At 51.2% G+C, this 22,937-nt stretch overlaps 1 protein-coding gene across 2 annotated transcripts in view; it reads left to right on the top strand.

Annotated features, from left to right (window-relative positions):
• The window catches only part of COL4A1 (collagen type IV alpha 1 chain), a 128,996-nt gene that overhangs the window by 42,489 nt on the left and 63,570 nt on the right, over positions 1-22,937 (top strand). Inside the window, exon 2 of one of the 2 annotated variants that reach the window (XM_032496661.1) lies at positions 7,703-7,762. In XM_032496661.1, the coding sequence (XP_032352552.1) occupies positions 7,703-7,762 (60 nt within the window). Of the gene's footprint in view, positions 1-7,702; positions 7,763-17,564; positions 17,571-22,937 lie in introns of those variants that run through there. The other variant, XM_032496662.1, reaches the window with a different exon arrangement.

Consider the following 22,937-nt stretch of genomic DNA (forward strand, 5'->3'; position numbering starts at 1 on the left):
GGCAGAGGCTCAGTGAGGGTGAGTGCAAGGCCCGGGGCTCCCTGTGGGGCTGGACTTGGAAGTGGAAGTAAGAAGTGAAGGCCGGTGTCGAGGGGCAGTGGCCCAGCCGGGCTGGGGTGTGAGGCCAGATTCGGGGTAACAGAGCCAGACCCGGGGGACAGGGAGTAAAGGCTAGTTTGTGTTTGGGAGCCGCAGGTAGAGGAAGGGCGGATACCAGCTCGCAGGGACCACGCCACGTGCTTCAGTGCGCTGGAAGAGCGGACGGTTTTCCAAAGGTGGGGAAAGAGTCCAACTTACTTTCACGCCCGCCTGGGTAAAGTGGGCCGTCCTTCCAGGGGTGGCTGGAAAGAACAAGTTCATGGCTCTCTAGGGACGAGGCGAGTCGATGTGGGAGGCGGGAGGTGGGGGAGGACGGGGTGATGGGTCTGCAAGGCAGGATGGGGGGGGGTGAGAAAAGCAGTAAGGGAGACTGCAGCGAGAAGCTCCAGGTGAGACGCTTACTGACGGAGAGCTTCTCCTCTGAGCGTAGGAGTTGCGAGCCCCTGTAGGGCCAGGGGCCTTTCAGGCCTCACACTCTCCCAGCGGTCACTGGCTCTGGGAGAACATTCTGGAAGCGGCTCAGGAGGCTGACCCTGGGCCTGGAAACTTGCCCAGATGGACTCCTCCGTGTTTGTACTTCAGGCCAGTGAGTCAGAAGCCACCAGGGAGCCCCCGTGCTCCCCCAGCTCAGGTCTCCAGGCAGCGTTTCCACCCTCGACCCACCAACTGGTTTCACACGCGGCCATCTGAACCACTGTCACGTGGCCACGAATTATAGTCACATCTGTTTGCAGCAGGACAGCCGATGGCCTGAAGGGGAAGTGCTGGACTTCTGCCTCACTCCCTCTGGTCCAGGCCGGTCCCCTCCCCCGCCCCCGGCCCGGCCAAGGACATGTGACATCCGCCCCCACTGAGTGGGAGAAAGGCAAGAAAAGAAATGAAAATGAGTCAGCCCAAATTGCTCAGTGGGGGAAACCTGAGAACAGAACTGCCCTCACATGTTGGTGGGCAGGGGAGCCAAGAAACACCCCCATTTCCTCCCGCTGTTTGCCGGGAGCCCCACCGGCCCCTGCAGACGTGGCCTCAGACGAGCAGCAGCCCAGCAGGCATCTCCCAGGCTCCGTTCTCAGTCAGACCACGAGAGAGGCTGCCCATCACAAGGCCGGCTTGCTTCTCGAATGTTTCATGCTTTTTTTTTTTGCCAAGAACATATCAACACTTGTGGTTGTTTTCACATTGGAGCAGAAGTGTTTTGTGAGCCTAAAAAGTCGTGGGGGATATTCTGTTTCCACGTTTTCCGTGAGTGACTGGAACAGAAATGGTATCTTGCTTATTAACTCAAGTCTTCCTGTTGAGTTAGTGATGAACGCTTATCTTCGCATCTCTTTTCTCAATGGAGGTGCTGGAGATGGACCCATGGCCTCATGCATACTAAGCACGCACTCAACCACGGAGCCACACCCTCCCCTCTTTTCACATCTTTTTGATCACATCTGTCTTACATGTATCAGAACAAAATGGTGATGACAGAGTGAGAAGAAAGCAAATGCAGATGAGACCACATGGATGGTGAGCTCCTTGGAGATCCGTCACCCTGAAGTCCACAACACCAAGCATGTTTTTGGAAGTTCGGAAACGCCATCCCAGCGTGTGCTTGGAAGAGGTGACTGCACTGCAGCAGTTTGGCCTATATTTTGCTCTCTGTTTTGTTACTAATTTTTAAATCCTATACACACTTTTTTTTGGGGGGTACATTTATGGAAGAAATGCGTGAAATCAGAAAGGCACAGCTCAACTGCCTCTTGTCCAAGGTGAGCGTGCCCGTGGGAAAGAAACCCCGTCAGGAGCCAGGACGTTTCCAGAGGTCTGGAAACCCCTGGGGTCCCCTCGCGGTCCCTGACAGCCTGGGGTCTCCAACTTCATTTTGGTTACTTTTGAACTTGGCCTAAACGGCATCCCCTGGTTAGTCCTTTTGTGCCTGGCTCTGGTTTGCTCGGCGCCAAGCCTGTGAGACGCGCCGCCGCCGCCGCGGACCTGCCTCCGTGTGGGGTGGTACCGCGCCGGGAACGCAGACCACTGTGTTTTTATTCCACTCTTTCAAGTCAGGCTGCTGTGTGCAGTGTTGTAGTAAACATTGCTGAGCATGCGTTTTTGGAAAAAATATTTACCGAAGCACAGCCAAGTACAGACATCGTAAGTTCATAGCTCAGTGAATTTTTACAAGTGTCACCACGCACCCTGGTCAAGCAGAGGATGTTCCTGCTCCCAGAACCCTTGCAGGCAGCGCCCCCGCAGGCCGCGCTCTTCTGACCTCCTCTGCAGGTGGTTTCGCTCGTTCCCTACCCTGCTGCCCCGTGGTGAGACAGGCGTGCTCTCCTGCAGGAGAAGTTTTAAGATGCTGTTCAGGGCAGTCCTCTCAGGGCAGGGGGTCCGCGGAGGTGTAGACAGCCATTGTGCAGAGCCTCATGGCCGTAAACTCATATTTGAAACGAGAATTACCGGGAAATAGCACATGGTAGTTAAAATCACAACCAGAATGGGAGTCAGGGCGTACATATTAAAATTCCCCACAGTGTACTCTGTATTTCTTTATCATGTTTTAATATCCCCAAAGAGTGTGAGCTCATGGTGCTTTTTTGGGGGGATCATCTTTTATCTTCCACGCTAACATTTTTTAAGGCAGGGGGATGAAACAGAATGAAAAATAATAGAATTAAGAGGATGGAACGCCAGTGGCATGTGCTGAGGGTGAATGTGAAGTGGTTTCCGTAACGATGATGTATGAGCCTGTCTTGTGACGGACGTCTGCCGCATCCCTGTGGGGCAGGTGCCGGGAGAGGAGCTGCGGGAAGGCCGTGTGCTGCTCAGATCCCGGGGGTGCTGCCTGTCCGTGTTCCAGAGGGGAGGTTCTGCTCGGCGGCCGCACCACGGGGAACAGAAACTCCATGCTGGTTTCTGTACGTTTTCAATTTCTGCCCAGGGAGCCCTAAAATGCATTCCTCTGCCTCCGCCTACTTCTTTAGGGGGGTAGATAATTGGTCAAAAAAATCCCTGAAGAAAGGCTACAACCAGGAAGAAAATGGGGATGGTAATATCACCGCAAAACTATTCTGACATTTTGCACAGCGTAGAGAATGTGAGAAGGAATTTGAAAGATAAGCTGTTTAGACTTGGCAGAGCTCCACATGTCCCTATTTGGCGGGATGTGAGACACATAAAAATTGTTAAAGCAGGGATGTGAAAGGTCTATCTCCCAGCAGAGGCAGAAGGAAAAATCAGAAAACTGAGGGCTTCACTCTGTGTAACTCGTTTCACATATGCCTTCCTACATTAGACATGCCACAGTCAGCCAGTTAGCACGAGAGTGCATTCTCACACGCTCGCTCGCTCTGTCTTCACACACACACACACACACACACACACGGACACACACACACACACACACACACGGCAGTCGACTTCCTTGGTTAAGTAAAAAGGCGCCCTTTAAATGAAATTAGCGCGACTTCACTCCCCCCATCCTCACTGAGAACTCACTTGGATGTTGAGAGGAGCCTTCTGTGGGACTGCAGATCAGAGAAGACCGGAAATAGGGTTTATTTCAAATTAAAATCATTGACCTCCATCGCCCCCCTTCCTTCTTTGGCTCTAGGGCTGTGTATCATAAATCTTTGGGAATTTTTAGAACATAACGTGCTTTATAGCCTTAATTCTGATGTTCAAGTCTCTGGAAACTTCTAATTGGGGCATGAAAGAAAATTTGAATGGTGTGAGTTGGACCATATCGTGGAAAGCATAAAGCGTCGAAGAGATGCTCCATTAGGAATGGCTTTGCCTGTGCCTTTTGTGTTTCTTTCAAATTGTATTATTTGTTGGCGTTTAAAGTCGACCCCTGCCATTGAGGTTGTGTGTTTGCATGTGTGTCTGGCAGAGCTCACTGAGAACTGATGGGTGCTTTTTTGTTTCAAATATGACGAATTCAGGTCAGTTTCCATTTGGAGGGAACTCGTTATGCCCTCCTGGTCAGTTGTTGGCCGGTCTGGATTGAGTTGGTTTTCATTAATTTTTTCCAGGCTTCTAGGGGCATAAACAGTGCTGTTCCCTCCCTGAGAGATTTCTAGGGCTCTCTCACTGGCCTGATTGACCCGTGTGGCTGTTGACCTTGGGTGGGCTCCCCTGTAAGACGGACCAAGACCCACAACTTTTGACCTTTGAGATCTTCAGCCACATTCCCCATTTCCAAATGGACACTGTCTTCGTGACCGACATCGTCATGAAGCAGGTGCCTCCCCGGAGGAAAGCACAGGCATCGCTCTGGGGACCTCGAGGTGGTTCACTTGACCGAGCTCTGGGGAGGGCGAGGCAGGAGGAGTGGGTGTGAGGACTTCACAGAATGTACCAGTTCTTCCCGCCCTAGAACCTGAGACGGACGGGATGGGAGCCCTGGACCTTCCAGGTGGCAGGGAAGGTGGCAGCCCTCGTAGACTCCCTCAGATGTGCAGCCAGCAGGGAGCTACTGGGGTCTGTGGGCCTGCATTCTGTCTTTCGATTTAGCCGAGAGGTCCAGATGCAAAATGTAATTCCTTGGGAAATCATGAAATTGGTGACACGACCTTTAACATGTTAGGTCACTGATGAAATTGGGAGTCTGAGTAAGCCATGCAGTTTATTTGCCCTTTCAAACAGTAATTCACAGCACAGGGTTGAGACTTGCACTACTTAAGGCTTTTATTTAATGAGCTCTTTCAAAATCACATCACACCAGATTGAAAGGGACACTCACTGGTGTCCTTGTAGCGAAGCGCCCCGAGTCACAGCTAAGTTGCTTCTGCAGGACAGGTCTTTGTATGACAGCAGCTGTAAAGGACCAGATTAGTGACATTTCAAAGTAGATTTTGTTTAACTAAATGTGCATCACATGATTTTTGTGTGTTATTCCATTTTTTTTAAACAGAGCCATTTACATAAAATTCCAGGCCACCCAGAATGTGAAATAAAAATCATAGTCTAAAAATGCCTTTTGTTCTGAACAGTTGACCCTGAGTGAGACATTTGTAGAACGATCCGTTCTTGGGAACTGTCTTCTAGGGCCAGAGGGGGAGTCAAACCTCCCACACGAATAAAGCAGACAAGGAGGCATGAGTGTCTTTTCTGGGATGGATTTTATTTCTTTCTCTTTTACTTGCTGCTGGCTGGTGGGCAGGTGAGGCCCTTGATTTCTGTTCACAGGACCTAGAGTAAGGCCTTGGTTTCCTTTCTCATCCCAGGCTTGCCCCAGTGGTGGTCATGACTTGAAGTGCTGCCCACAGACTCTGGGTACATATTTCTGTAGCCAAGTTTCAAGAAGCAACTTGACCTCAGCCTCCACACCTGGGGCCCCGGGAGCCTTATCTGGGGTCCCTTGCAATTGAGGCATTTACTGATGGCTTAAGGGAACGATTCCAGGAAAGTCATGTTTATAACCTCCCTCTCACTGAGTGAACGTCAGCTTCTGAGATTCTATCATCATTTCAGAGGAGAGGACCTCAGAGTCCCTAGACGGTCCACTCCAGCCATTAGCTTCCCGTGCAGCGTGAAGCTCGGAGGAAGCCGTTGGGGAGCTGCAGGCAGAGAAGCCCAGGCTGCCTTGGGGTGCTGTGGGCCCAGCTAAGCCCGGGTGGAGGCTGGACGTGTCCCCGGGTGGACTGCGCGTATCAGCGAACCTTAGCCTGATTGGTCTTCCTTCTAGTTCCCATGGAAGGGGATGGAAGTTAGCAGACTTTAAAGAGCAGGGCGGGTTTCTGAGCCTGATTCAGAAGCGAGAGAGTGGTGGATAGGGGACAGTAAAGAGAGGAGGCCACCTGGAGCCCAGGTGGTCGGGGCTTTCTTGGTCTGGCGGCTAACCCGGCAGCTTTGGGCAGCTCCCGGGACCCCCCCCCCCGAGAATCCCCCCTTCCCTGGCTGGTCTGGGGATCCGGGGTGGTCCCACGATCACTGGCCAGTTCCTTTTTGGGGTATTTCCCACTGTGCTGTGATGTAGTAACGTGTTGTGGGTTGACATGCCAGTGACTTTGGACTGTCATCTAGGGCTGTTATGTAAGGCTGACCACCACCACCACCACCACCACCAGAGCAACGGCAGTCGGGCGCCTGCTCCTCTGCTGCGTCAGTTCTAAGATGCCCATTCGCTGATGTTTGACCGGCTCTGGCATTGGGGTAGGTCCACAGTTGACGAGGTGCCATGGCTCCGTCGGTGATGCTTTTAGTTTCCTAGTCTGGCTTTTACAGCGGATGCTGTTGCAGATGAAACACAGTCTTTTTGAGGCTGGGTGCGGGGCTCTGGACTTGCCCCCCAAGTGCTCTCAGGGTGCAGGGGAGACCCACATGCAAAGGACTGAGAAACACGTGGCGAGTGTCACAACAGAGGCTCATGCTCAACACACCCTGGGCGCTGCGTAGGGACTGGTCAGCCCGCTCCTGGGACCGCACGGACAGTGGTGCTGAGAGCGGCACGTTTCCCCAGCCCCTCGGTTCGTTCGTGTTTGTGCATTTGGGATAAACCTGGAGCACGGGTTTAAGACTTTGCCCTCATCCCTTCGGACAACCCTGCATAGTCACCAAAACCCAGATTCTGAAGCAAAACCCTGCACACGGATTGAGTTAAAGTGTAGGAGGTTATGAAAGTGCGTGCTGAGAGTTGCCTAAAGTCTGAGTCAGGGGAAGAAACAGGCCTGTAATCTCTGGAGTCCGTTTGGACTCCTGTCAGCCGTCCCTGTTTCCAAAATATAAAACTAAGACCAGCTTACTGTGCTGGAGGCTCTTGTTCAGAATCTGTTTTATAAAATAAACGTCTCCAGATGTAGTTGCTCTATGTAGAGGGTTGCCAAGGTGGTGGGGCTCAGACTCGAGTATATTGATTACAAATGGACTCTGCAGACCACAGTGCTGTGAGCTGTGCGGTTTCCTTTTCCAGAAGCTCCGTCGCCTGAAGCAGAATTTCGGTGTATGTTCTCTCAGACGTAACAGCCAGCCTCTAACGAAGCTCAGCAACTCAGTTATTCCCACCCTGGCCCCTTACATCTGTCCACAGTGTCTCTGTCTGTGGTGGCTTAGAATCTTGGGTTCTTCCACGGAAACTGCAGAATGTATCAGGCACCGCCGTATGTCGGTCTTTTAGCATGTTGGCCACCTCAGGTGATGGAAGTCGAGTTCACCTCAGCCTCGTCCTGGGGTGTTACGTTAAACCTCCCAGCTCAGCTTCACACCTGTAACACGGGGATAGTGACATCTGTCTCGTTAAGTGAGGTGAGAGTTGACTGTCACAGCTGGTGGACTTTTGAACACGCTGGTTTCCTTCTTCGGTTCCTGTTACACGCTTGGATTCTCTGTCTTGCGTGTGAACGTTAGTTTAAGAGTAGAAGTGACGTACCAGGAGCGACGGGCTGAGTGCTTTTTCATTGAACATTCGTGTTACTTGAATTAAAAATCAGTTCCTTAAGGTCTGGGCATGTACGGGACAGCCCCATGAGGGTGAGTCCAGACAGCGCGCAATTTAAGGTCGTGCTCCTAATAAGAGGGCAGGACGTCCCCCTGAGCAGGCGGGGATGCCACGCTCACTCGGGCCGGACGCCGACCTCCACCTGCAAGCGCGCCTCCACTCACGGATGTTTTCTCTTGCTTCCAGGGTGGCTGCGCTGGCTCTGGCTGTGGGAAATGCGACTGCCACGGAGTGAAGGGACAAAAGGTGAGTGGCCGCGACTCAGGTGACAACAGGTCCTCTTGAATTGCCATCACCATGGAAGTCATTAGAAACATCGTTAAAACAACCGCATACTCGGCAAGCTGCGTTCAAGCCTTGTCGCTATTTCAGTGATTTCCCGAGACGAACACGCCCGGGGCAAAGCCGGGCTCAGTAGTGCTTTCGAGGACGCTTAATAGCTCTTTCCCAAAGACTGTGACAGCTAGCGGCCTCAACGGTGAAAAAGAGCCTTGGCTGAGTCTCCCGCTTTGCCTCCGGGGTTGGGGGGGGGGCGGGTGTGTCGGCAAGGAGTCTGTTCCTCAGTAGTGTTCTTTGGAATTAGTGCGTAAGAACTAAACATCTCCTTTCTCTGAAAAAAGAAAAGGTTTCTATTGAACTTAGGAGCCCTCTGTTTGAATTAGTGTTTTTGAACAAGTTTTAATTAATAACATACTTGCCTAGATTTATTCACAAAATAGGAAATATTTATCATTCCCCAGATGTAAAGTGTATTCCTCTTAGAAGTGCTCCTGCTGCCTCTCACCTAAGCGTCACAGATCTGGATAAAGACCATTTTCTCTTGAAGGCAGGTGGGATGTGTGCACTTCAGCTGTTCTGAGAAAGGCTGTTTACCCGGGGACAGTGTAGCATCCTGTAACTGTCGGGGAGTCACCGTAGAAACCAGGTGTGGCTGTGAGAAAACATGGCCGCTGGGCCAGTTGGTGGGACACATGGCAGCGGGGCCCATGTGGATAGGGGGAGGGCGCCCCGTGGACCTCTGCCCACCTACAGGGGGCTGGAGGTGCGTCCAGCCGGGCCAGTGTGCGAATTCTCTTGCTCCTGACCTGCCCAGGGCTTGTGGGATCCCAGACTCACACTTTTGAAATTCAGCCCATTCTACTTTATGGAAAACTCATTTCTGTTCAGCTATTTGGTCAAGTACCAACATCATTCTTTAAAAAAAAAAATATGCTGGCAGCTGGTGACCCCAGCATCACCTGGGTAGGTTTTGAGTAAGTGAAGTTTGTGGAAACATTTTTATGTGACTCACTGTCAACTTTATCAGCTACAATTCATTTCCGTGTGCTGTTTGTTCACCCACCTGGGACGTTTTTCTGGCCACTTCCAGGGGGAATCCTCAAGCACACAGGCAGGTATGTTCATGCCACAAAGGGTCTTCCGTGTGTGTGTGTCTTCCTTGAATTACACACACAGCACACTGAACAAGCAAAGAAATCCCTGAAACTATAAAAAAGTGGAACTTTCAGACAGCAGCAAACAGGAACTGAAGACCTGTACTGACACTTCTGGGCTTGCTTTGTAACTCAAAGTGTCAGGGTTTGGAGAGGGGCAGGTGGGCTTGGCATCTCTCACTCGTGAAGAGAACAGGGTCCATTCCAGCGACTTGGCTGGGCTTCCCCTCCCCTCTGGCAGCTGCAGACCCTGGCGGTCCTCCTCCGCGGCTCTGTGGGTGTGTTCTAGCCTGATGCATTGAAACTTCAACCCCAGATCTACCCATCATATTGGACAAGGTCGACTTAGCCAGGTGTAGCTTTCTGAATGTTTTTGGCTGATTTCTTCCTGACTGGATGACAGCTGGTCAGGGACGCGTCCTGTGTCACTGCAGAGCCAGTTAAACGTCTTTGGAGAAGGTGGGACATATCTCACTCACAGGGAGCGTCTCCCATCCACCCAAAAAAGAAAGGGTCTTGAAGCATTTTTTTTCAAATCTGAAGGCGAGGAGGCCCTTGCTGTGGCCAACACGCTCGGCTGGGCCGGGTCTGTGCTGGCCAGGGCCCTGGAGCGCACTGTAGGGCCCTCGGGGCTGCCTGCCCGCCCGGCACGGGCGGGTCCGGGGGGCAGAGCGTGGAACGGAAGATGTGCCGTCAGCCTGGCTGCCTTCCGGGAAGGAGCGCTCGGGCCAGCGTCCCCCTGCGGCCAACCTAAGCCATGAGGTTGGAGAGAGTTCCCGCCGGGACTGGGGCGGACGATGTGGGCTTCCGCTGTCCCTGCCGACAAAGCCTCCAGAAGATTCCCCAGCAGGTGAGCCTGACACCCGGGCTGCAGGACCTCTGTGATGCCTCCTGGCCTGGCCTCCCCGCTCAGCCCTCCGTCTCCTCCACTGCCCGGTTGGGTTTTGTACGTGATGGTTCAATAAAGACTATTTAAAATAAAAATACCGGCAAGCTATAGGTTAAACCATTTTGAAGTCTGTGTTTTAAAAGGCCTAAGCTATTGAATGGATCCAGAAGCTCCCTTGAAATTCAGAAGAGGAGTTAAATGCTTTAGTATTATGTCTTTTCACAGAAATCGGAGCTGTCTTTCCTCCCTTTCAGTGTAAATATTTCAGGTCCCTGGTTCACAAAGCAGGAGCAAGGAAGAGGTCCTTCCTCCCACTGCAAGAGGAAACTTTAAACTTCCACTAATTGTCTTGGATGTGATGTTAGAAGAGTCAGTTTAGTGGCAGGAAACACCCAGAGCTCGACTGGGCCGGGCCGGCAGCTCTGGTTCCCTGTCTCTCGTCCCAAGGTCAGATAATAAAGGAGTGATTCTTGGCCACACGTCAGCAAGAGAGGTGGGTCCTCCTCAGCCACCACCGTTCTCGAAGCGGGTCCCAGACATGCTAATTGGTGCAAATGCACAGAGAATAAAGGGTTGACCGTCACAGAATTTAAATCAAGTGGTTCAAACCACAGGCCCACTTTTGAGCCACTAATGAATGTTTTCAACTCTCATGGAAGTTATTTTGCTGTTTGCAGATGCCTGCAAGTTAAATGAATTTCGACTTGCTTTTAGAGATAGGATAAGAGAAGCCACATAACTCAGAGTTAGTTACCTGCCCGGGACAGCATCAACCACCTGTGGAATTTGGTCATCGTTGTTTCTGAGACATACCTCCTTGAGGAACACGTTGACCTGTTGGCTACTCAGAATTCACCAACGGAAGCTGGAATGTCTCCGGCATAAACTGCCGGATCTCGTCTGGCTGAGGCCTGCTTTCCATGGAGACGTGACTGACAGACAGGACGTCTTCTGTTCTCCAGATGATGTTCATGCCGCAGTTCACTGGCAGTTTTATAATCTCATAGTTATCGACGTAACACTGAGGCTCTTGCTCTGAGTCCAGCACTTAAATTCACCAGCCTTTCCCTGGATCTGTCTTTGCTGGGTTGTTTATTTTCCCACTTCCTTGGCTGGCCACTCAGATCTTCAAATGTCTTCTCTAGGTAACAAATTTGGGTTTGTACACAATGGCTTCATGTCTTTCCAGAGGCCTCAGCAGCGTGGGAATATTTTCTGCTTAAACTGATTAGGGTTTGAATGCTTGCCTAGGCAGAAAGAGCCCAAAGTCAAGCTCTTCTTTTGCTCGATAACCTGATTTTCTCAGCCATCTGAGGCAGCAGGAGAGGCAGCCCCTTGCCGGGAGTCACTGCTGTGTGCCTGGGGGTGCACCGTTTACACTTTGCCAGCAGAGGGGCTGCACAAGAAGCCCCTCCCTCACATGTTTAGCCAGGGGAGCCCATGCTCGTGTAGAGCTGTCATTCTGTCCTGCGACCCCGCAGTGTGCAAAGGGAAAGCTTCAGGTACCTGGAGAGGTGAGAGGCATGTGACATGACATAGTTAAGGGCATCTGATCAAATTGCAGGGGGAGCAGCTGAGAAGAGAGCAGTCCCAGGGCCTGGGGCCATATGTGAAGGGCCAGCTTCCTGGATGGGGTAGGACCTAGGGGTCTCACGTGTTCACGGATTCACCAGACCCACTCGGATGTCGAATGTCATGTCACCCATCTGCATGAAGGCATGAGCTGAGTTGGAGCATGCTAATCAAGACAATGGCGCCTGTGGGCTGTTGAAGGATGCTGTCCTAGATGAGGCCCGATGGTTCCCGACGCAGTGACTTCCCCAAGCCGCAGTCTTGAGCGCACAGAGCGTCTTCATTAAGCAGAACTGTAGTGTTTCTAAGGGATAATGAGGGCTGCGTGGGTATCTCATAACTTCTCAGAACACTTTGACCTGCTGGTACACAGATCCTTGCCAAGGACGTGGGGAAGAAGCACATTACCCCATAATTCACTCATTAGACCGTCTGTAAATCACAGCCCCTGTCCGCACACCGAGTCATCAGATAGTCCCGTCCTAGGCTGCATTCGAAGCGGACAGCTTTGCAGATGGAATTTCTGTCTTTTTGTCTAAATCACGCGGCTCCACTGATTTGAAAGGGTTGGGAAAGTCTGGCCGACCTGGAAGGGACTCTGTTTCCAGCCCTGGACATCTAGGGGAGAAGCCAGTGTCGCTTCTCTCTCGTTGCCGCGGCAGCCGGTCTGGGGCTTTACCAGCCGTCCACCTCCTGTGTGTGCCGGACAGTCAGTAGCTGTCCTGCGTCAGCCTCCGTGTAAACCTGCCTGTCTGCATCTTACATCCAGTTACAACCTCTGCTCTGTTACACACAGCAGATCTTGGCCAGGACAGAAACATCCTGGCTTTGGAGGGTCAGAGCGACAAAGAGAAAGGGGCTGCTGTGTACTGGCCGTCTCCTGGGTGAGGCGCAGTGCTGGGTCTTTTTACACTTATTACTGTTATTATTATACCCATTTTACAGCTGGGGAGACCAGCCAGCCCAGGGTTTCTCAGCTTGACACTGCTGACACCTGAGTGGGTGGTTTTTCGCTGCGGGGTGCCTTGTGCCCTGTGGGGTGCTGTAGCTGCATCCATGGCCTCCACGCACCAGACACCAGTGGCTCCCTCCTGCCCTGGCAGTGCCACTGAAATGTCCCCAGGTAAAGCCAAATGTCTCCGGGGACTGGGGGCAAACTCAGCCTGGATTGAGAGCCACTGAACTGGCCCAGGCTCTTACAGGGAAGGAGAGAAAGATGCCAGAATCCAGGTGCCAATCAGAGCACAAATCGCGCTTCAAGACAAGAAGATCCTGACTTGGTCCAGCCGGAGGAACTTGTGGTTCAGAATATTCTGGAGTCTCCAGCAAGCTCCCGTTGCTCTAAAACTGAACCAGTGGCTTATACGCTGCTCTGCTGACCAAGGAAAGCAGACCATCTGAAGACCTCTAAGCGGGTGGTGGTGGAGGGACCGCTGGAGCATCACAGAGAAGTGAGCCTATGTCTGTGGGGCTGTAGGTGGACTGACCCCCCAGTTTCTGCTCTAGAGGAGCGTTCCCTGGGCCGCCTGGTTAAGCAGGTGACCACGGGGAGCCACCTTGTCTGTGATGTGGAGCAGGTCGGAGGTCGTCTGCCCACGTCTCAGCCCCACCCTCACCCGAGGCAGGTTAGGGGAAGCCCAGCCCACGTAACCAGCATTCCCTCAGCTTCAGTGGATGCTTGGTCCTCCAGTGTTCAGGATAAAAGCTGGAAGGGAGAACACACCCACTAAGCGAGTCTGCTACGTTGTGTCAAGGATGCCCTGCACCGGCATTGTGGGGATGGGGTCTCCCGCAGCCCCTCCCTTCAGGGAATCCTGGTGTAGTCTCTGTGCTGTAGGAAATTCATCCCTCTGGTTAAGAGGGAGCATCTCTGCTGTGTGCTGGGCACGTCTCCTTGACTTCCCAGGGGGCGAATCTGGCCATATTTCTCACGCGTGCTGGGCATCGCCAAAGACCAGGGTCCTCAACTTCACCAGCAGCCGCGTCTCCACCGGGCAAGATGCATCTTCTCTTTCCTCCCCATCGGCTACTTTGAGTAGCCGAGGGGTGAATCGCTCAGCATTAGGCTCTCGGAGGTAGTGAAGCAAGTGGTCTTCACCCCTCTTTCTCAAGGACACACTAAATAAGAGAAAAGTGTGTGCAAAGAGCACTGTAATCCAACCATATCCAAACACCGGAGGAGAGGCTGAACTTCCGTCTTCCCGTGTGCGCTGTTTGACGTTGATTATTTCCCGCTAGCCACTGTCCCCAGAGACTCTGCGGTGCCTCCACGGCTGGGAGTTTAGGTGTCCACCTGCCCGTCTCAACGCCCAGGCCGTTGCTGTGCTGTGTTGCAGTGACAGCCACAGATGCCTCAGGAGCGAACACTCCTTTCGATAAAAGGATCTTATTTTCTCCAAGATCAGAAATATGGGAGATCTTAAATCACAAGGAAAATTCATTTTTGAGGCAGAGATTGTGTATTATTGCCATTTTTTGAGAATTCAGTCTTCATTTATACCCATATTTATTTCAATGATCTTTCTTTTAATTTACACCCGGAAATGAAAGAAAGAGCTTTGTGTGACTTTATATGTCAACCAGTTATTCTTGTTTCATTTCTTAGTGCTCTTAGTATCTGTGTAGACTAGACTTGAGCTCACAAGGATTATTAAAGAACCAGCTTCTCTGGCTATTATTTCATAGTAGAATATTGAAAATTTCTTTCCCATAAGTTAAATTTCACCATGGTTCTAAATGTTAAAGGTGTCATGTTTCTTCCTAGATATTTTATTTTATTCTCAAGTAAATCAAAGTAAATAATTTTGTGTAAACTCTCTGAAGCTTTGGATGAATTAACTGAATCGGACTGATCATAATTAATTCATAATTTATTTATTAAGCATGAACTCTGTGGGAGACACCACACCACATTTGAATTAGTAAGAATTTCAAGATCTAGTGTATTTAAAAGGAAATCCCAGAGTGAGGGTATAGCTCCAGTGGCAGAGCACATGCTCAGCACACACAAGGTCCTGGGTTTGGTCCCTAGGACCGCCTCTAAAAACAAACCAACCAACCTAATTACCTCTCTTCCCAAAAATTAAAAAAAAAAATTCCATTTTCTTACTCCCCAGATGTGAAATAAATGAAGTCAAAATGCAGGAAAAAGTGCTCTTACTGTGTATGACACAGTAGGGGGTTTATTTAATAAAATGAAGGCTTGTTGAGCATGTTTGAAATACTTGCATTGTTCCTGAGACTGATCAGATCGCTTTATTTTCATGTGTTCTGAGCATCCCTGAAAGGCAGTAGCGTCCAGGAAAAAACGTCTTGTTGAACAAGAGCCTGGGTCCTAGCGTGAGTCCACTGTCTGCTGGCTGAGTGTGTTCCATCAAGTCATTTTGACCAGGCTATCCTCAGAAGGGGGTGACCTTTGACCTGCAGTCTCCCAGTGTTGCTAAAAGGGTGCAGTGAAAGGTGAGGTGCCTAAAGCCCTTAGGACAGTCTAAAATGTTGTGTGTGTGTGTGCACGTCATCTTAGCAGGAGCTGAATTTTAAAGGTGGGATAAATCTGAGGACAGAGTTGTGTGCTGGTCCAGCTGGAGACGGACTCTCAGATGTGAAGACGTGGGTGTGCGCCGTCGAGCTGAGACGTCTCAGTTCCCAGAGGAAGCTTGGAGAGGGAAGGAGCGGACAGAGCTCTCCCAGCACCTCAATTAGAGTGCTTTATGATGGCTTTAGAAGTGTAGTAACATTGTTAGGAAGTTTGTTTGTGGCTTTTGGATGCTTCTGGTGGAGGGAAAATGGGATGTGCTCACTTGGGAGGTCTGTCTGGAAATACCGTCCAACTCCCAGTCAGCGCTGGGGTTTTATCATCCATTTCCGGACTCATTGTCCCTTAAAATACAAGAGGAACCAACTCGCCCTTTATTCGCTCTCCTGGTGTTTCAGGTACCCCTGTAGGGTTTTGCTGTTAACCGCCTTCCCTGACATACGTGTATAATGACACGCTTTGTCCAGACGCCTCTCCTCCCCCGGCCAACTTGCCTTGTTCTAGGTGTTTTTAAGGGGAACCCTTGAGAAGTGGCATTTTATTTTTTGCCACGTCATGGATTCCGACACCCCAGGGGCCTGCTTTCGTCACTTTGGGGGCTGCTGCTGTCCGCTGCAGGAGCTGAGGCCTCGTCTTCCCACGAGCTGGGTGTGTGGGTGAATATACATTCTTCTCCTTTTCCACGGTGTTTTTTCTGGTGTCTCGCGATGCTGAGACTGTTTCCAGATGTCTCTTATTTCCACATGCTGCACATGAGTCATCATCTGGCAAAGTCATCGTGAGAATCAGCGTGGGCTCCCACATTCACCTGCTTTTGACTTTCTTGATAGTTCTTTGAAAATAAAGGATTTTAAAAAATTATGCTTGAATCCAAGAGTCAAGTATCAACAGTACACCACAGGGAAGCCATTCAAAGCAGATCCATACTAAGTGGGTTTATTTTGTTCTGCACACAAGGCCCCCTGTGGGCGACTTCCTGTGCTTTGGGGGCACTGAAGTGTGTGCTCCCTGGAGCACAAGAGGGACAGTGAGCCCCCCCACCCGGTGTCCACCTCGTCCTCCCGTCTCTCTCCACCACATAAACTCTGCCCCTTCGCCACATGCTCCTGGGACTTGTTAAACCTGCGATAGATTATAGTCACGCAAAAAAATCTACAGTTTTTGGTTTGAAACTGGATCTGGAAGTCATCTAATCCAGTGCATCTTTAAAAATAGAGTTGATTTTGTTTCCATGTTTAGAAGGCGTAGCAGAAAATGAAGCGTCGTGAATGGGATAGTGTGTCCGGGGCTTTTCAAGCCCAGAACATCTCATGTGAGTGGACGCTGTCATCAGCGACGCCCGGGCCTGGGAGGTCTTCCTCTTGTCTGGGGATGGAACTAATTATTATTATTATTTTGGTGAATATCATCCCAACAAAACACTGGTTAGCGGGATTTAGCTTTCTTTTGGAAGGAGCAAAATGAGGCTGGAGGTTTTCATTCAAGATCAGAGACTCCACATAAAACAAACTCTGGCGGAGGAGAGCTGTGCGGTGAGATTCTCCTCCCGTTTGTCGGTTGGCATCATGAGCCTGCAAAATACGTTGCCAGACGACGTGGAGCGACGCGGGGGGGCTTTTGCCGTGTGAGCGGGGGCGCTGCCCCGGCGCGGCGGGCGCCGAGACGGAGGGGACGGGGGGCCAGAGGGGACTGGGGGGGCCCAGCGCAGCCCGCGGGGAGCAGGAGGCCCCTCAGCGACCACCGAGAGCCAGAACCAGGCTCCAGATCTTGATCTCCTAGGTGTTCGTCACGTTTGCCCTGGTTCGGGGTAGAAAACTGGGCGCTATGGGAAACCATCGTGGACGGCGTGTCCCCCTCACCCCCGCTCACCTTCTCACCTCCACACCCAGGACCCCCGGTCATGAAGGGCAGGGCGGGTGTCTTGGTGTGAGCCCTTGGGAGCCGCTCTCGCCTTAAGCTGATGGGTGTTTCACGGGCGAGGGTGGGAGGCACCTCGGTGAGTCTCGCTCCCAGACCGCCTGTCTCCCAGCCTGGGAGGCTGGGGAACGATGGATGTTCTTCTGCATCCAGATGTGGCCCCTTTTCTCCTGGCCCACGGCCTTTCATAGGCATTGCTGTAGGAACCCTCTTGCGTGGCTGACGTGGGTGGTGGGTGTTTGAGGGCGCCCCTCCCTGACAAGGAGTCGGAGCTGCAGAGGTCTGGCATCTGAACCCCAATACAGAGGCGCTCGACGAAGAGCAGCGCAGCCTGGTGGGCTCCGAGCCGCATGGGCCGAGCGCTGGGCGTGCCCGGGGGGGCTGCGACCCCGCACCCCAGGAGGCCCACTGGGGCGCCCTGCCTCCCTGGCTTTGCAGCCCTCTGGGTGTGGGACATGCAGCTCCTGCAGGAGGCACTGACCTGGCAGCTAACTGAGTGCCTTGTCCTCCAGGGCAGACGTCACCTATGGCTGCAGGGAAGCTTCCAGAAAATTTAATGACAGCGTTGTGAAGATGGGCTGGGGCCATGGAGTCGGCTGATGCTCCTTCTCATGGACCTGAGAGTGCTAATCTCTCTGAGGAGCTTGGTCCTCCAGGCCCCGGTGGGTCCAGGGCTGCGGGGACAGGAGCTGAAGCCGAGATCTCGGGGTGCAATGCCCCCACCACCCCCAGGGATCTGAAGACACGCTGGTGCCCCTGGACTTGGCCTGGGGGTGGGGGCTCATACACTCACCGTGTGGACCACACCACACTCTCCTCTTTCCTTTCTTTTTAGCAGTTCTGCTCTTTCTATTCCTCCCACCATGGATTCTTGCTCCTGCCCCATCAGTGGTCGGGTTCACCGCCTCTGCTCAGCGGCACAGGTGGACCCGTTCTCCTGTGCAGTGCCCCTCAGCATGCCTCTCATGACACGTTCTCTGGGGCCTGCCTTCCTCTCTGTATCTCCCCTGTGCACACACACGCTCTCGCACGTGCTTTTTTCCTGGACCACCCTCCCCTGCTGTCTAGTTGGAACCCTCCCCACCCTGGTTTCAAGCCTGTTTTCCTTTTTCTGCATCTTCAGCGTTGGAGGTCACTGCTCTGGACTCATCTGGGTGTGGGGCTGTGGGAAGTGGGCAGGGGGGCCAGGGGGACCAGGTCCGGAGGGTGACATGAGAGCCAGCAGGGTGGGCGCTGCGGCCACCTGCACGTGAGAAGCAGCAAAGCTCTTTATGGGGCAGTGGTCGGGGTGGGGGCACCAGGGCAGCGTGGGCCTCGGGGAGGCCCGGGGCGCCCCGCCTTTACATGAGGGTGGGGGTTTATCCTGCGCTGCTTCCCGGGATGTAGGCCATGCCTCCCCCCACGTCCTCGCCTGCCTCCTGTCAGGATGTGATATGTGGCAGTTCTCTTTATCTGTCTCTTTGTGATTGGTCTAGGCACTCTGATTTAAAGTTGAAATTCTCCAACAGCAAGGACTCTGAGCTCTGAAACCTTCCGAATGGAAGTGCCTGCTCACTCTGACTTCAGGTCTCCCCTGTAGATGCCAGAGGCTCTGAGGAGTGGTGCTGGCCCTGGCCTTTCTAGAGGAGAATGTAGTTTACCAGAAGGAGCGCTGGCATGTGGTCAGCGTCAGGAGGCATCCTTCATCTGAGGCGGAGGAAGGTCAGCCGTAACGGGTTCTGACTCTGGAAGCAGACGTTTCCTGTGTCAAATTCTTCCTCGATGATGTTGGCGGGGTGGGGGGGCGGGGAAGGGGACGTGATTCAGCAGTATTTAGCTAATGTGCCACCATCATGTGTTTTTCCAGCCTGCTGATGTGAAAGCTGAAGCTTCTTGGGTCCCATTTGCCATCTGGTTTTTCTCCCCATTTTCTGTTTTGAAAAACCCCGTGAACCCCGCGTGGAGGGATGGTGGATGGGAACCATGGTCTGCTCTCCTCTCTGCATGTGTGTTTTCCATGTCCTCGCCTGTTCCGTCTTCCAGTTCTGAAATCTCCCCTGGGGCTGGGAGGTCGGCTCTGGTATGAGGTCCAGTCACTGAAATGGTCCTGCCTTCCTGCCATCTGTCTCTGACGGTCTTGTCACTGGGAGAGTCCTGGAAGGGAGGGGGAAGTAGGTTGTCATTAGCAGAACAGTGGTGGGAATAACGCTTCCCGTCCTTTCATGGCCTACTTCTGTGAAGTTACGTTCTTAACCCAGAAGGTCTGTGGTTAATTTGAAATGAAAGTTCCCCGACTTGGGAGCAGTTCTTCCTCTGGGGACACGTCTCCTCGCGGAGAGACCTGAGGCACAGCGTGGAGAGGACGGGCCTCCCTGCTGTGCATGTGAGGGCTGGCCCGTGTGCCGACTGATGCTTCAGACAAGGTGCTCTGCTCAGTCAGCAGCTCTAGAATTCCGGTTTTGAGGAAGGAATTTGCTTCCCTCGGTGACAGATAAGAACGTGCGCATGTCAGTTTCCATCCTGTCAAACACTCTTCGGACCCCGGCCCCTCTCCTGCGGCCTTTCCTGTGCCCCATCACGTAGTTACGTGGAGGTTCTGGAAGACGGTCGGTGCCCGTTTCAGAAGGACCCTCTTCTCGTTTACTCAGCACTGGGCACACTGAGTGGTGACTGTCTGGCTCCTGAGTTGTGCCCGGTCCTGCCTTCCCTCATCCCAGCCGCCCCGCCCAGTGGGGACCCTGGATGGGGATGTCCAGAGCCAGAGGTCGCCAGGCAGGGCTGGCCTTCTGGAGGGGACTTCGGGGACCGGGAGGGCGGGGCGGGCTCCGGCTTCATCCATAGAGCAGGGCTCCGTGTGGCTCTTCCTAGCCGTCACTGCCATATTTATTTTTCTGAAATTCCAGACCTAGATCACCAACGGCGGAGTGTTTACATGGATGTCAGACAGCTGTTGGATGATTACTTTTCATCTGCTTCTCCACAGAAAGATCCTTCCAAGGATGCCTGGGGGCTCCCATGGGCTTGGAATTCCCGTGGGAGCTCAGGAATTTTACAACATTAGCCGTTTTACATCTGGGGCGGGAGACGAGGGAAGGCCACTTCAGGGAACTTGACTGGCCAGCCACCTCTTGCCGGAGAGGAAGTGCCCCTGTCGTTGCACTGGGTGCCCCGGACCCCCACGGTGGGGAGCATGGGGGGGCATTGCCGGGGGTGTGGCCCGACTTTTCTCTTCAAACGCCCCCCTCCCCTTCCCCATCCGGTCAGTCTCTGTTTCTCTCTAACACACTTACACGTTGGGTCATCTGTCTTCAAAGTGTTTTTATTTTTAATTTAAATACAGAACACATGGGAAAATGTCACACATCTTTCAATTCTACAATCTAGCATCTATTTTTATGAGAAGGTTAATATCTCTGAATTTACAAACTGTACACAAGTTTGTCTGTTTCTGCAACTTAGCTCCCAGCCGAAGAATATATTTCAGTCTGTTGGCATTCAGGAATTTAGGGAAAAAAGCAAGGAACTATCTTACAAATCAAATCTTTAAAACCTCTGCAAAATAGTTACAGTAAAGATGGCACTAAATAAGATGCTACTAATTAAAATTGTTAATAATTTAGCCACATCCCAGGGTAAAACATACGTCCACATTACGTTTTGAAAACAGGTCGCCAATTCTGTGAGCACCGAGGGGAAGGGAAGGCTATTTTTAAGTGTTTAAGCTGGAGCTATTTATCGTGTTAATGGTTCACCCTTATTTTCACTGACTGTGCAATTATATGCTTTTCTTATCTATTCAGTTTTAAAATCAGTCGACCAAAAGCTCGCCTTCAACATGTTGCTTAATTCCTTTCCTCTTATGTTTTAAAAGAATTAATGGTGTTTACTGAAACTCAGTTAAAACTCAGTTGTTAATTAGGACTGATCTGACCCTGACTCTTCAGATTCATGAGGCTAAGCTAACAGTGTGTTTGCTTTGCCAGCATTGTGCTGTTACGTGGGCAACTTTGATCTGTCCTGTTTTAAGCCCTTTGAAACTGTCCTGATCCTTCAGATTCTGAGCTAGATTAATGACGTCTTGCCATTAATGCAACATGTTGGGGGAGATGTTATTAACCATGGGATACAGTCAAGGAACTTGGTTGGAGGAAAGGAAGTCATTGGTGGGGCATCAAAACAGACATGTGTTCTCAGAGCCTTATGGACTAAAAAGGAAGAGAAGGGTCCTGGGGCCTCCTTCAGCGCAGCTGGACAAGTTGGTGACGTGGCAGCCTCGCAAAACTCAGGATGACATGGGAGAATAAACAGAATGTCCTGGGCTTGAAAAGAATTAATGTCAAATGTACTCATTAAGGGAAACAAACAAACAAACAAACAACCTTGTGCATAACATAAGGGAGGAATTTCTTAAAACTGTCGTGTTTTTTACATACTCAAGAAATTTTTCTTTTCCTTTGTCCAGTTTAGCCACAAAAAACAAGAATGAGATAATTTGTGGGTCGTGACCGATAGCAAGAAGAGACGACATCGCATTTTCATTCTCTTTTAAGGTGTTGTGTGGCTTTGTAGGAAAGGCAGCTGTCCTGATGGGCATGCAAGTCTTAATGACAAAGCAGAGGTGTTTAACAGACTGCAGTCGGAGGAGTTCTGTTCGTGGTGCTCTGCCCAGTGGTCCCTGCAATGCGAAGTAACTGAACACTCCATCAGATCTGACCCTTAAGAGAGTCCTATCAGGGAGGAGGCGGGTGGAGGGGTCCCGCCTGACAGAGGGCACGGGTGTCGGGGAGTCCAAGCGATTGGGGTGGGAGCCAGGACGAAATCCGTTGGTTCTTAAGTCAGGGTTCTTTCTCCATCACACGGCGTTATCTTTGGAGTCACTGACACGAGAACAGAGAAGGCAGGACCCCCAGCGCTCCATTCGCTCACCCGGAGCAGAGATACCTATTTCTGCAGCCAAGCTTGAAAACAGGACTTGCTCCTGGCACCTCTTGGGGGGCGTCTGTGACTTCCTCGGAATCTGTAACATGTTGTGTTTCCTTATTCACTCGTGAATGTTTGTTTCATGGGCACCTACGTACTGGGTTCCGCCGGTGCTCGGTGCTGGGGGCCAGGGAATGCCCCCTGGCAGGATACCTGTGAAACCCAATTTTAATAGATAATTGCATTTAACACATTCTTTAAGAAAAAAAGAAAAAGGAAAAAAATTTTCTTAATTACCAGTTGGCAATTTCTCTCAAGGTTATACCTAAAGGATACCCAGCATGCTTCTTATATTAGTCATTGTAACCATTATTGTCAGGATAGCTTTTGCATTTTTCACATTTATTGTTAGCAAAAAAAAAAAAAAACCCCAAAACACAAAAAACCCAAAAAACCCTCCATGACCTAGATTGTGGCATTTCCTGACTTTTATGTGCCCTAATTTTGCTCAGGATGCACGCACTTCCAGGACCCTGTTACACACCCACATTCATTTTCAAGTTCAAGTTAATAACATCCTTAGCTGTGGTAACAAGAAACTCTCCAAGGACTGTTTGGGCATTGTGCGTTAATCGTTTGCTAGTAACATAGAACACATCTCTTTAAATCTCAAGGTTGTGGTTTTGGAGGGAGTAAAACTAAAGCAAAGTGTCTTTTTGAATAAAAAAAGATGGATTTTTTTTTTTCTGGTCTAAACTCAGAAAAAAACCCAGCTAACCTCTTGTTACTTTGTTTTCAGTTATTTACATTTCTGCAGTCTCACTGCTTCCCTGCAGTCTTTTAAGACATGACATAGGATTTGGATAAATCTCTTGGAACTTTAAAAAAATACTTTCCTTTTTTTTTTTAAATGTTTAGTAAGCAACTACTTTATTTTGGGGGAGGGAAAGGGAATTAGGTTTATTTATTTGTTTTTTTAGTGGAGGTGCCGGGGATTGACCTCACACATGCTAAGCATGTGCTCTACCACTGAGCTCTATACCCTCCTCGCTCAAGGAGTTTGAAAACAAAGAAAAGGCATTTGTGCTGATGGATAAAGGTGCAATTTTGCAGGCAGGTTCTCCGCAGCTCTTAGGCTTTAAGTGCCCTCGGGGGTGGTTTCCTGCAGCTCTGTGC

The sequence above is a fragment of the Camelus ferus genome, chromosome 14 (assembly GCF_009834535.1).
Source record: "Camelus ferus isolate YT-003-E chromosome 14, BCGSAC_Cfer_1.0, whole genome shotgun sequence".
NCBI lineage: Eukaryota > Metazoa > Chordata > Mammalia > Artiodactyla > Camelidae > Camelus > Camelus ferus.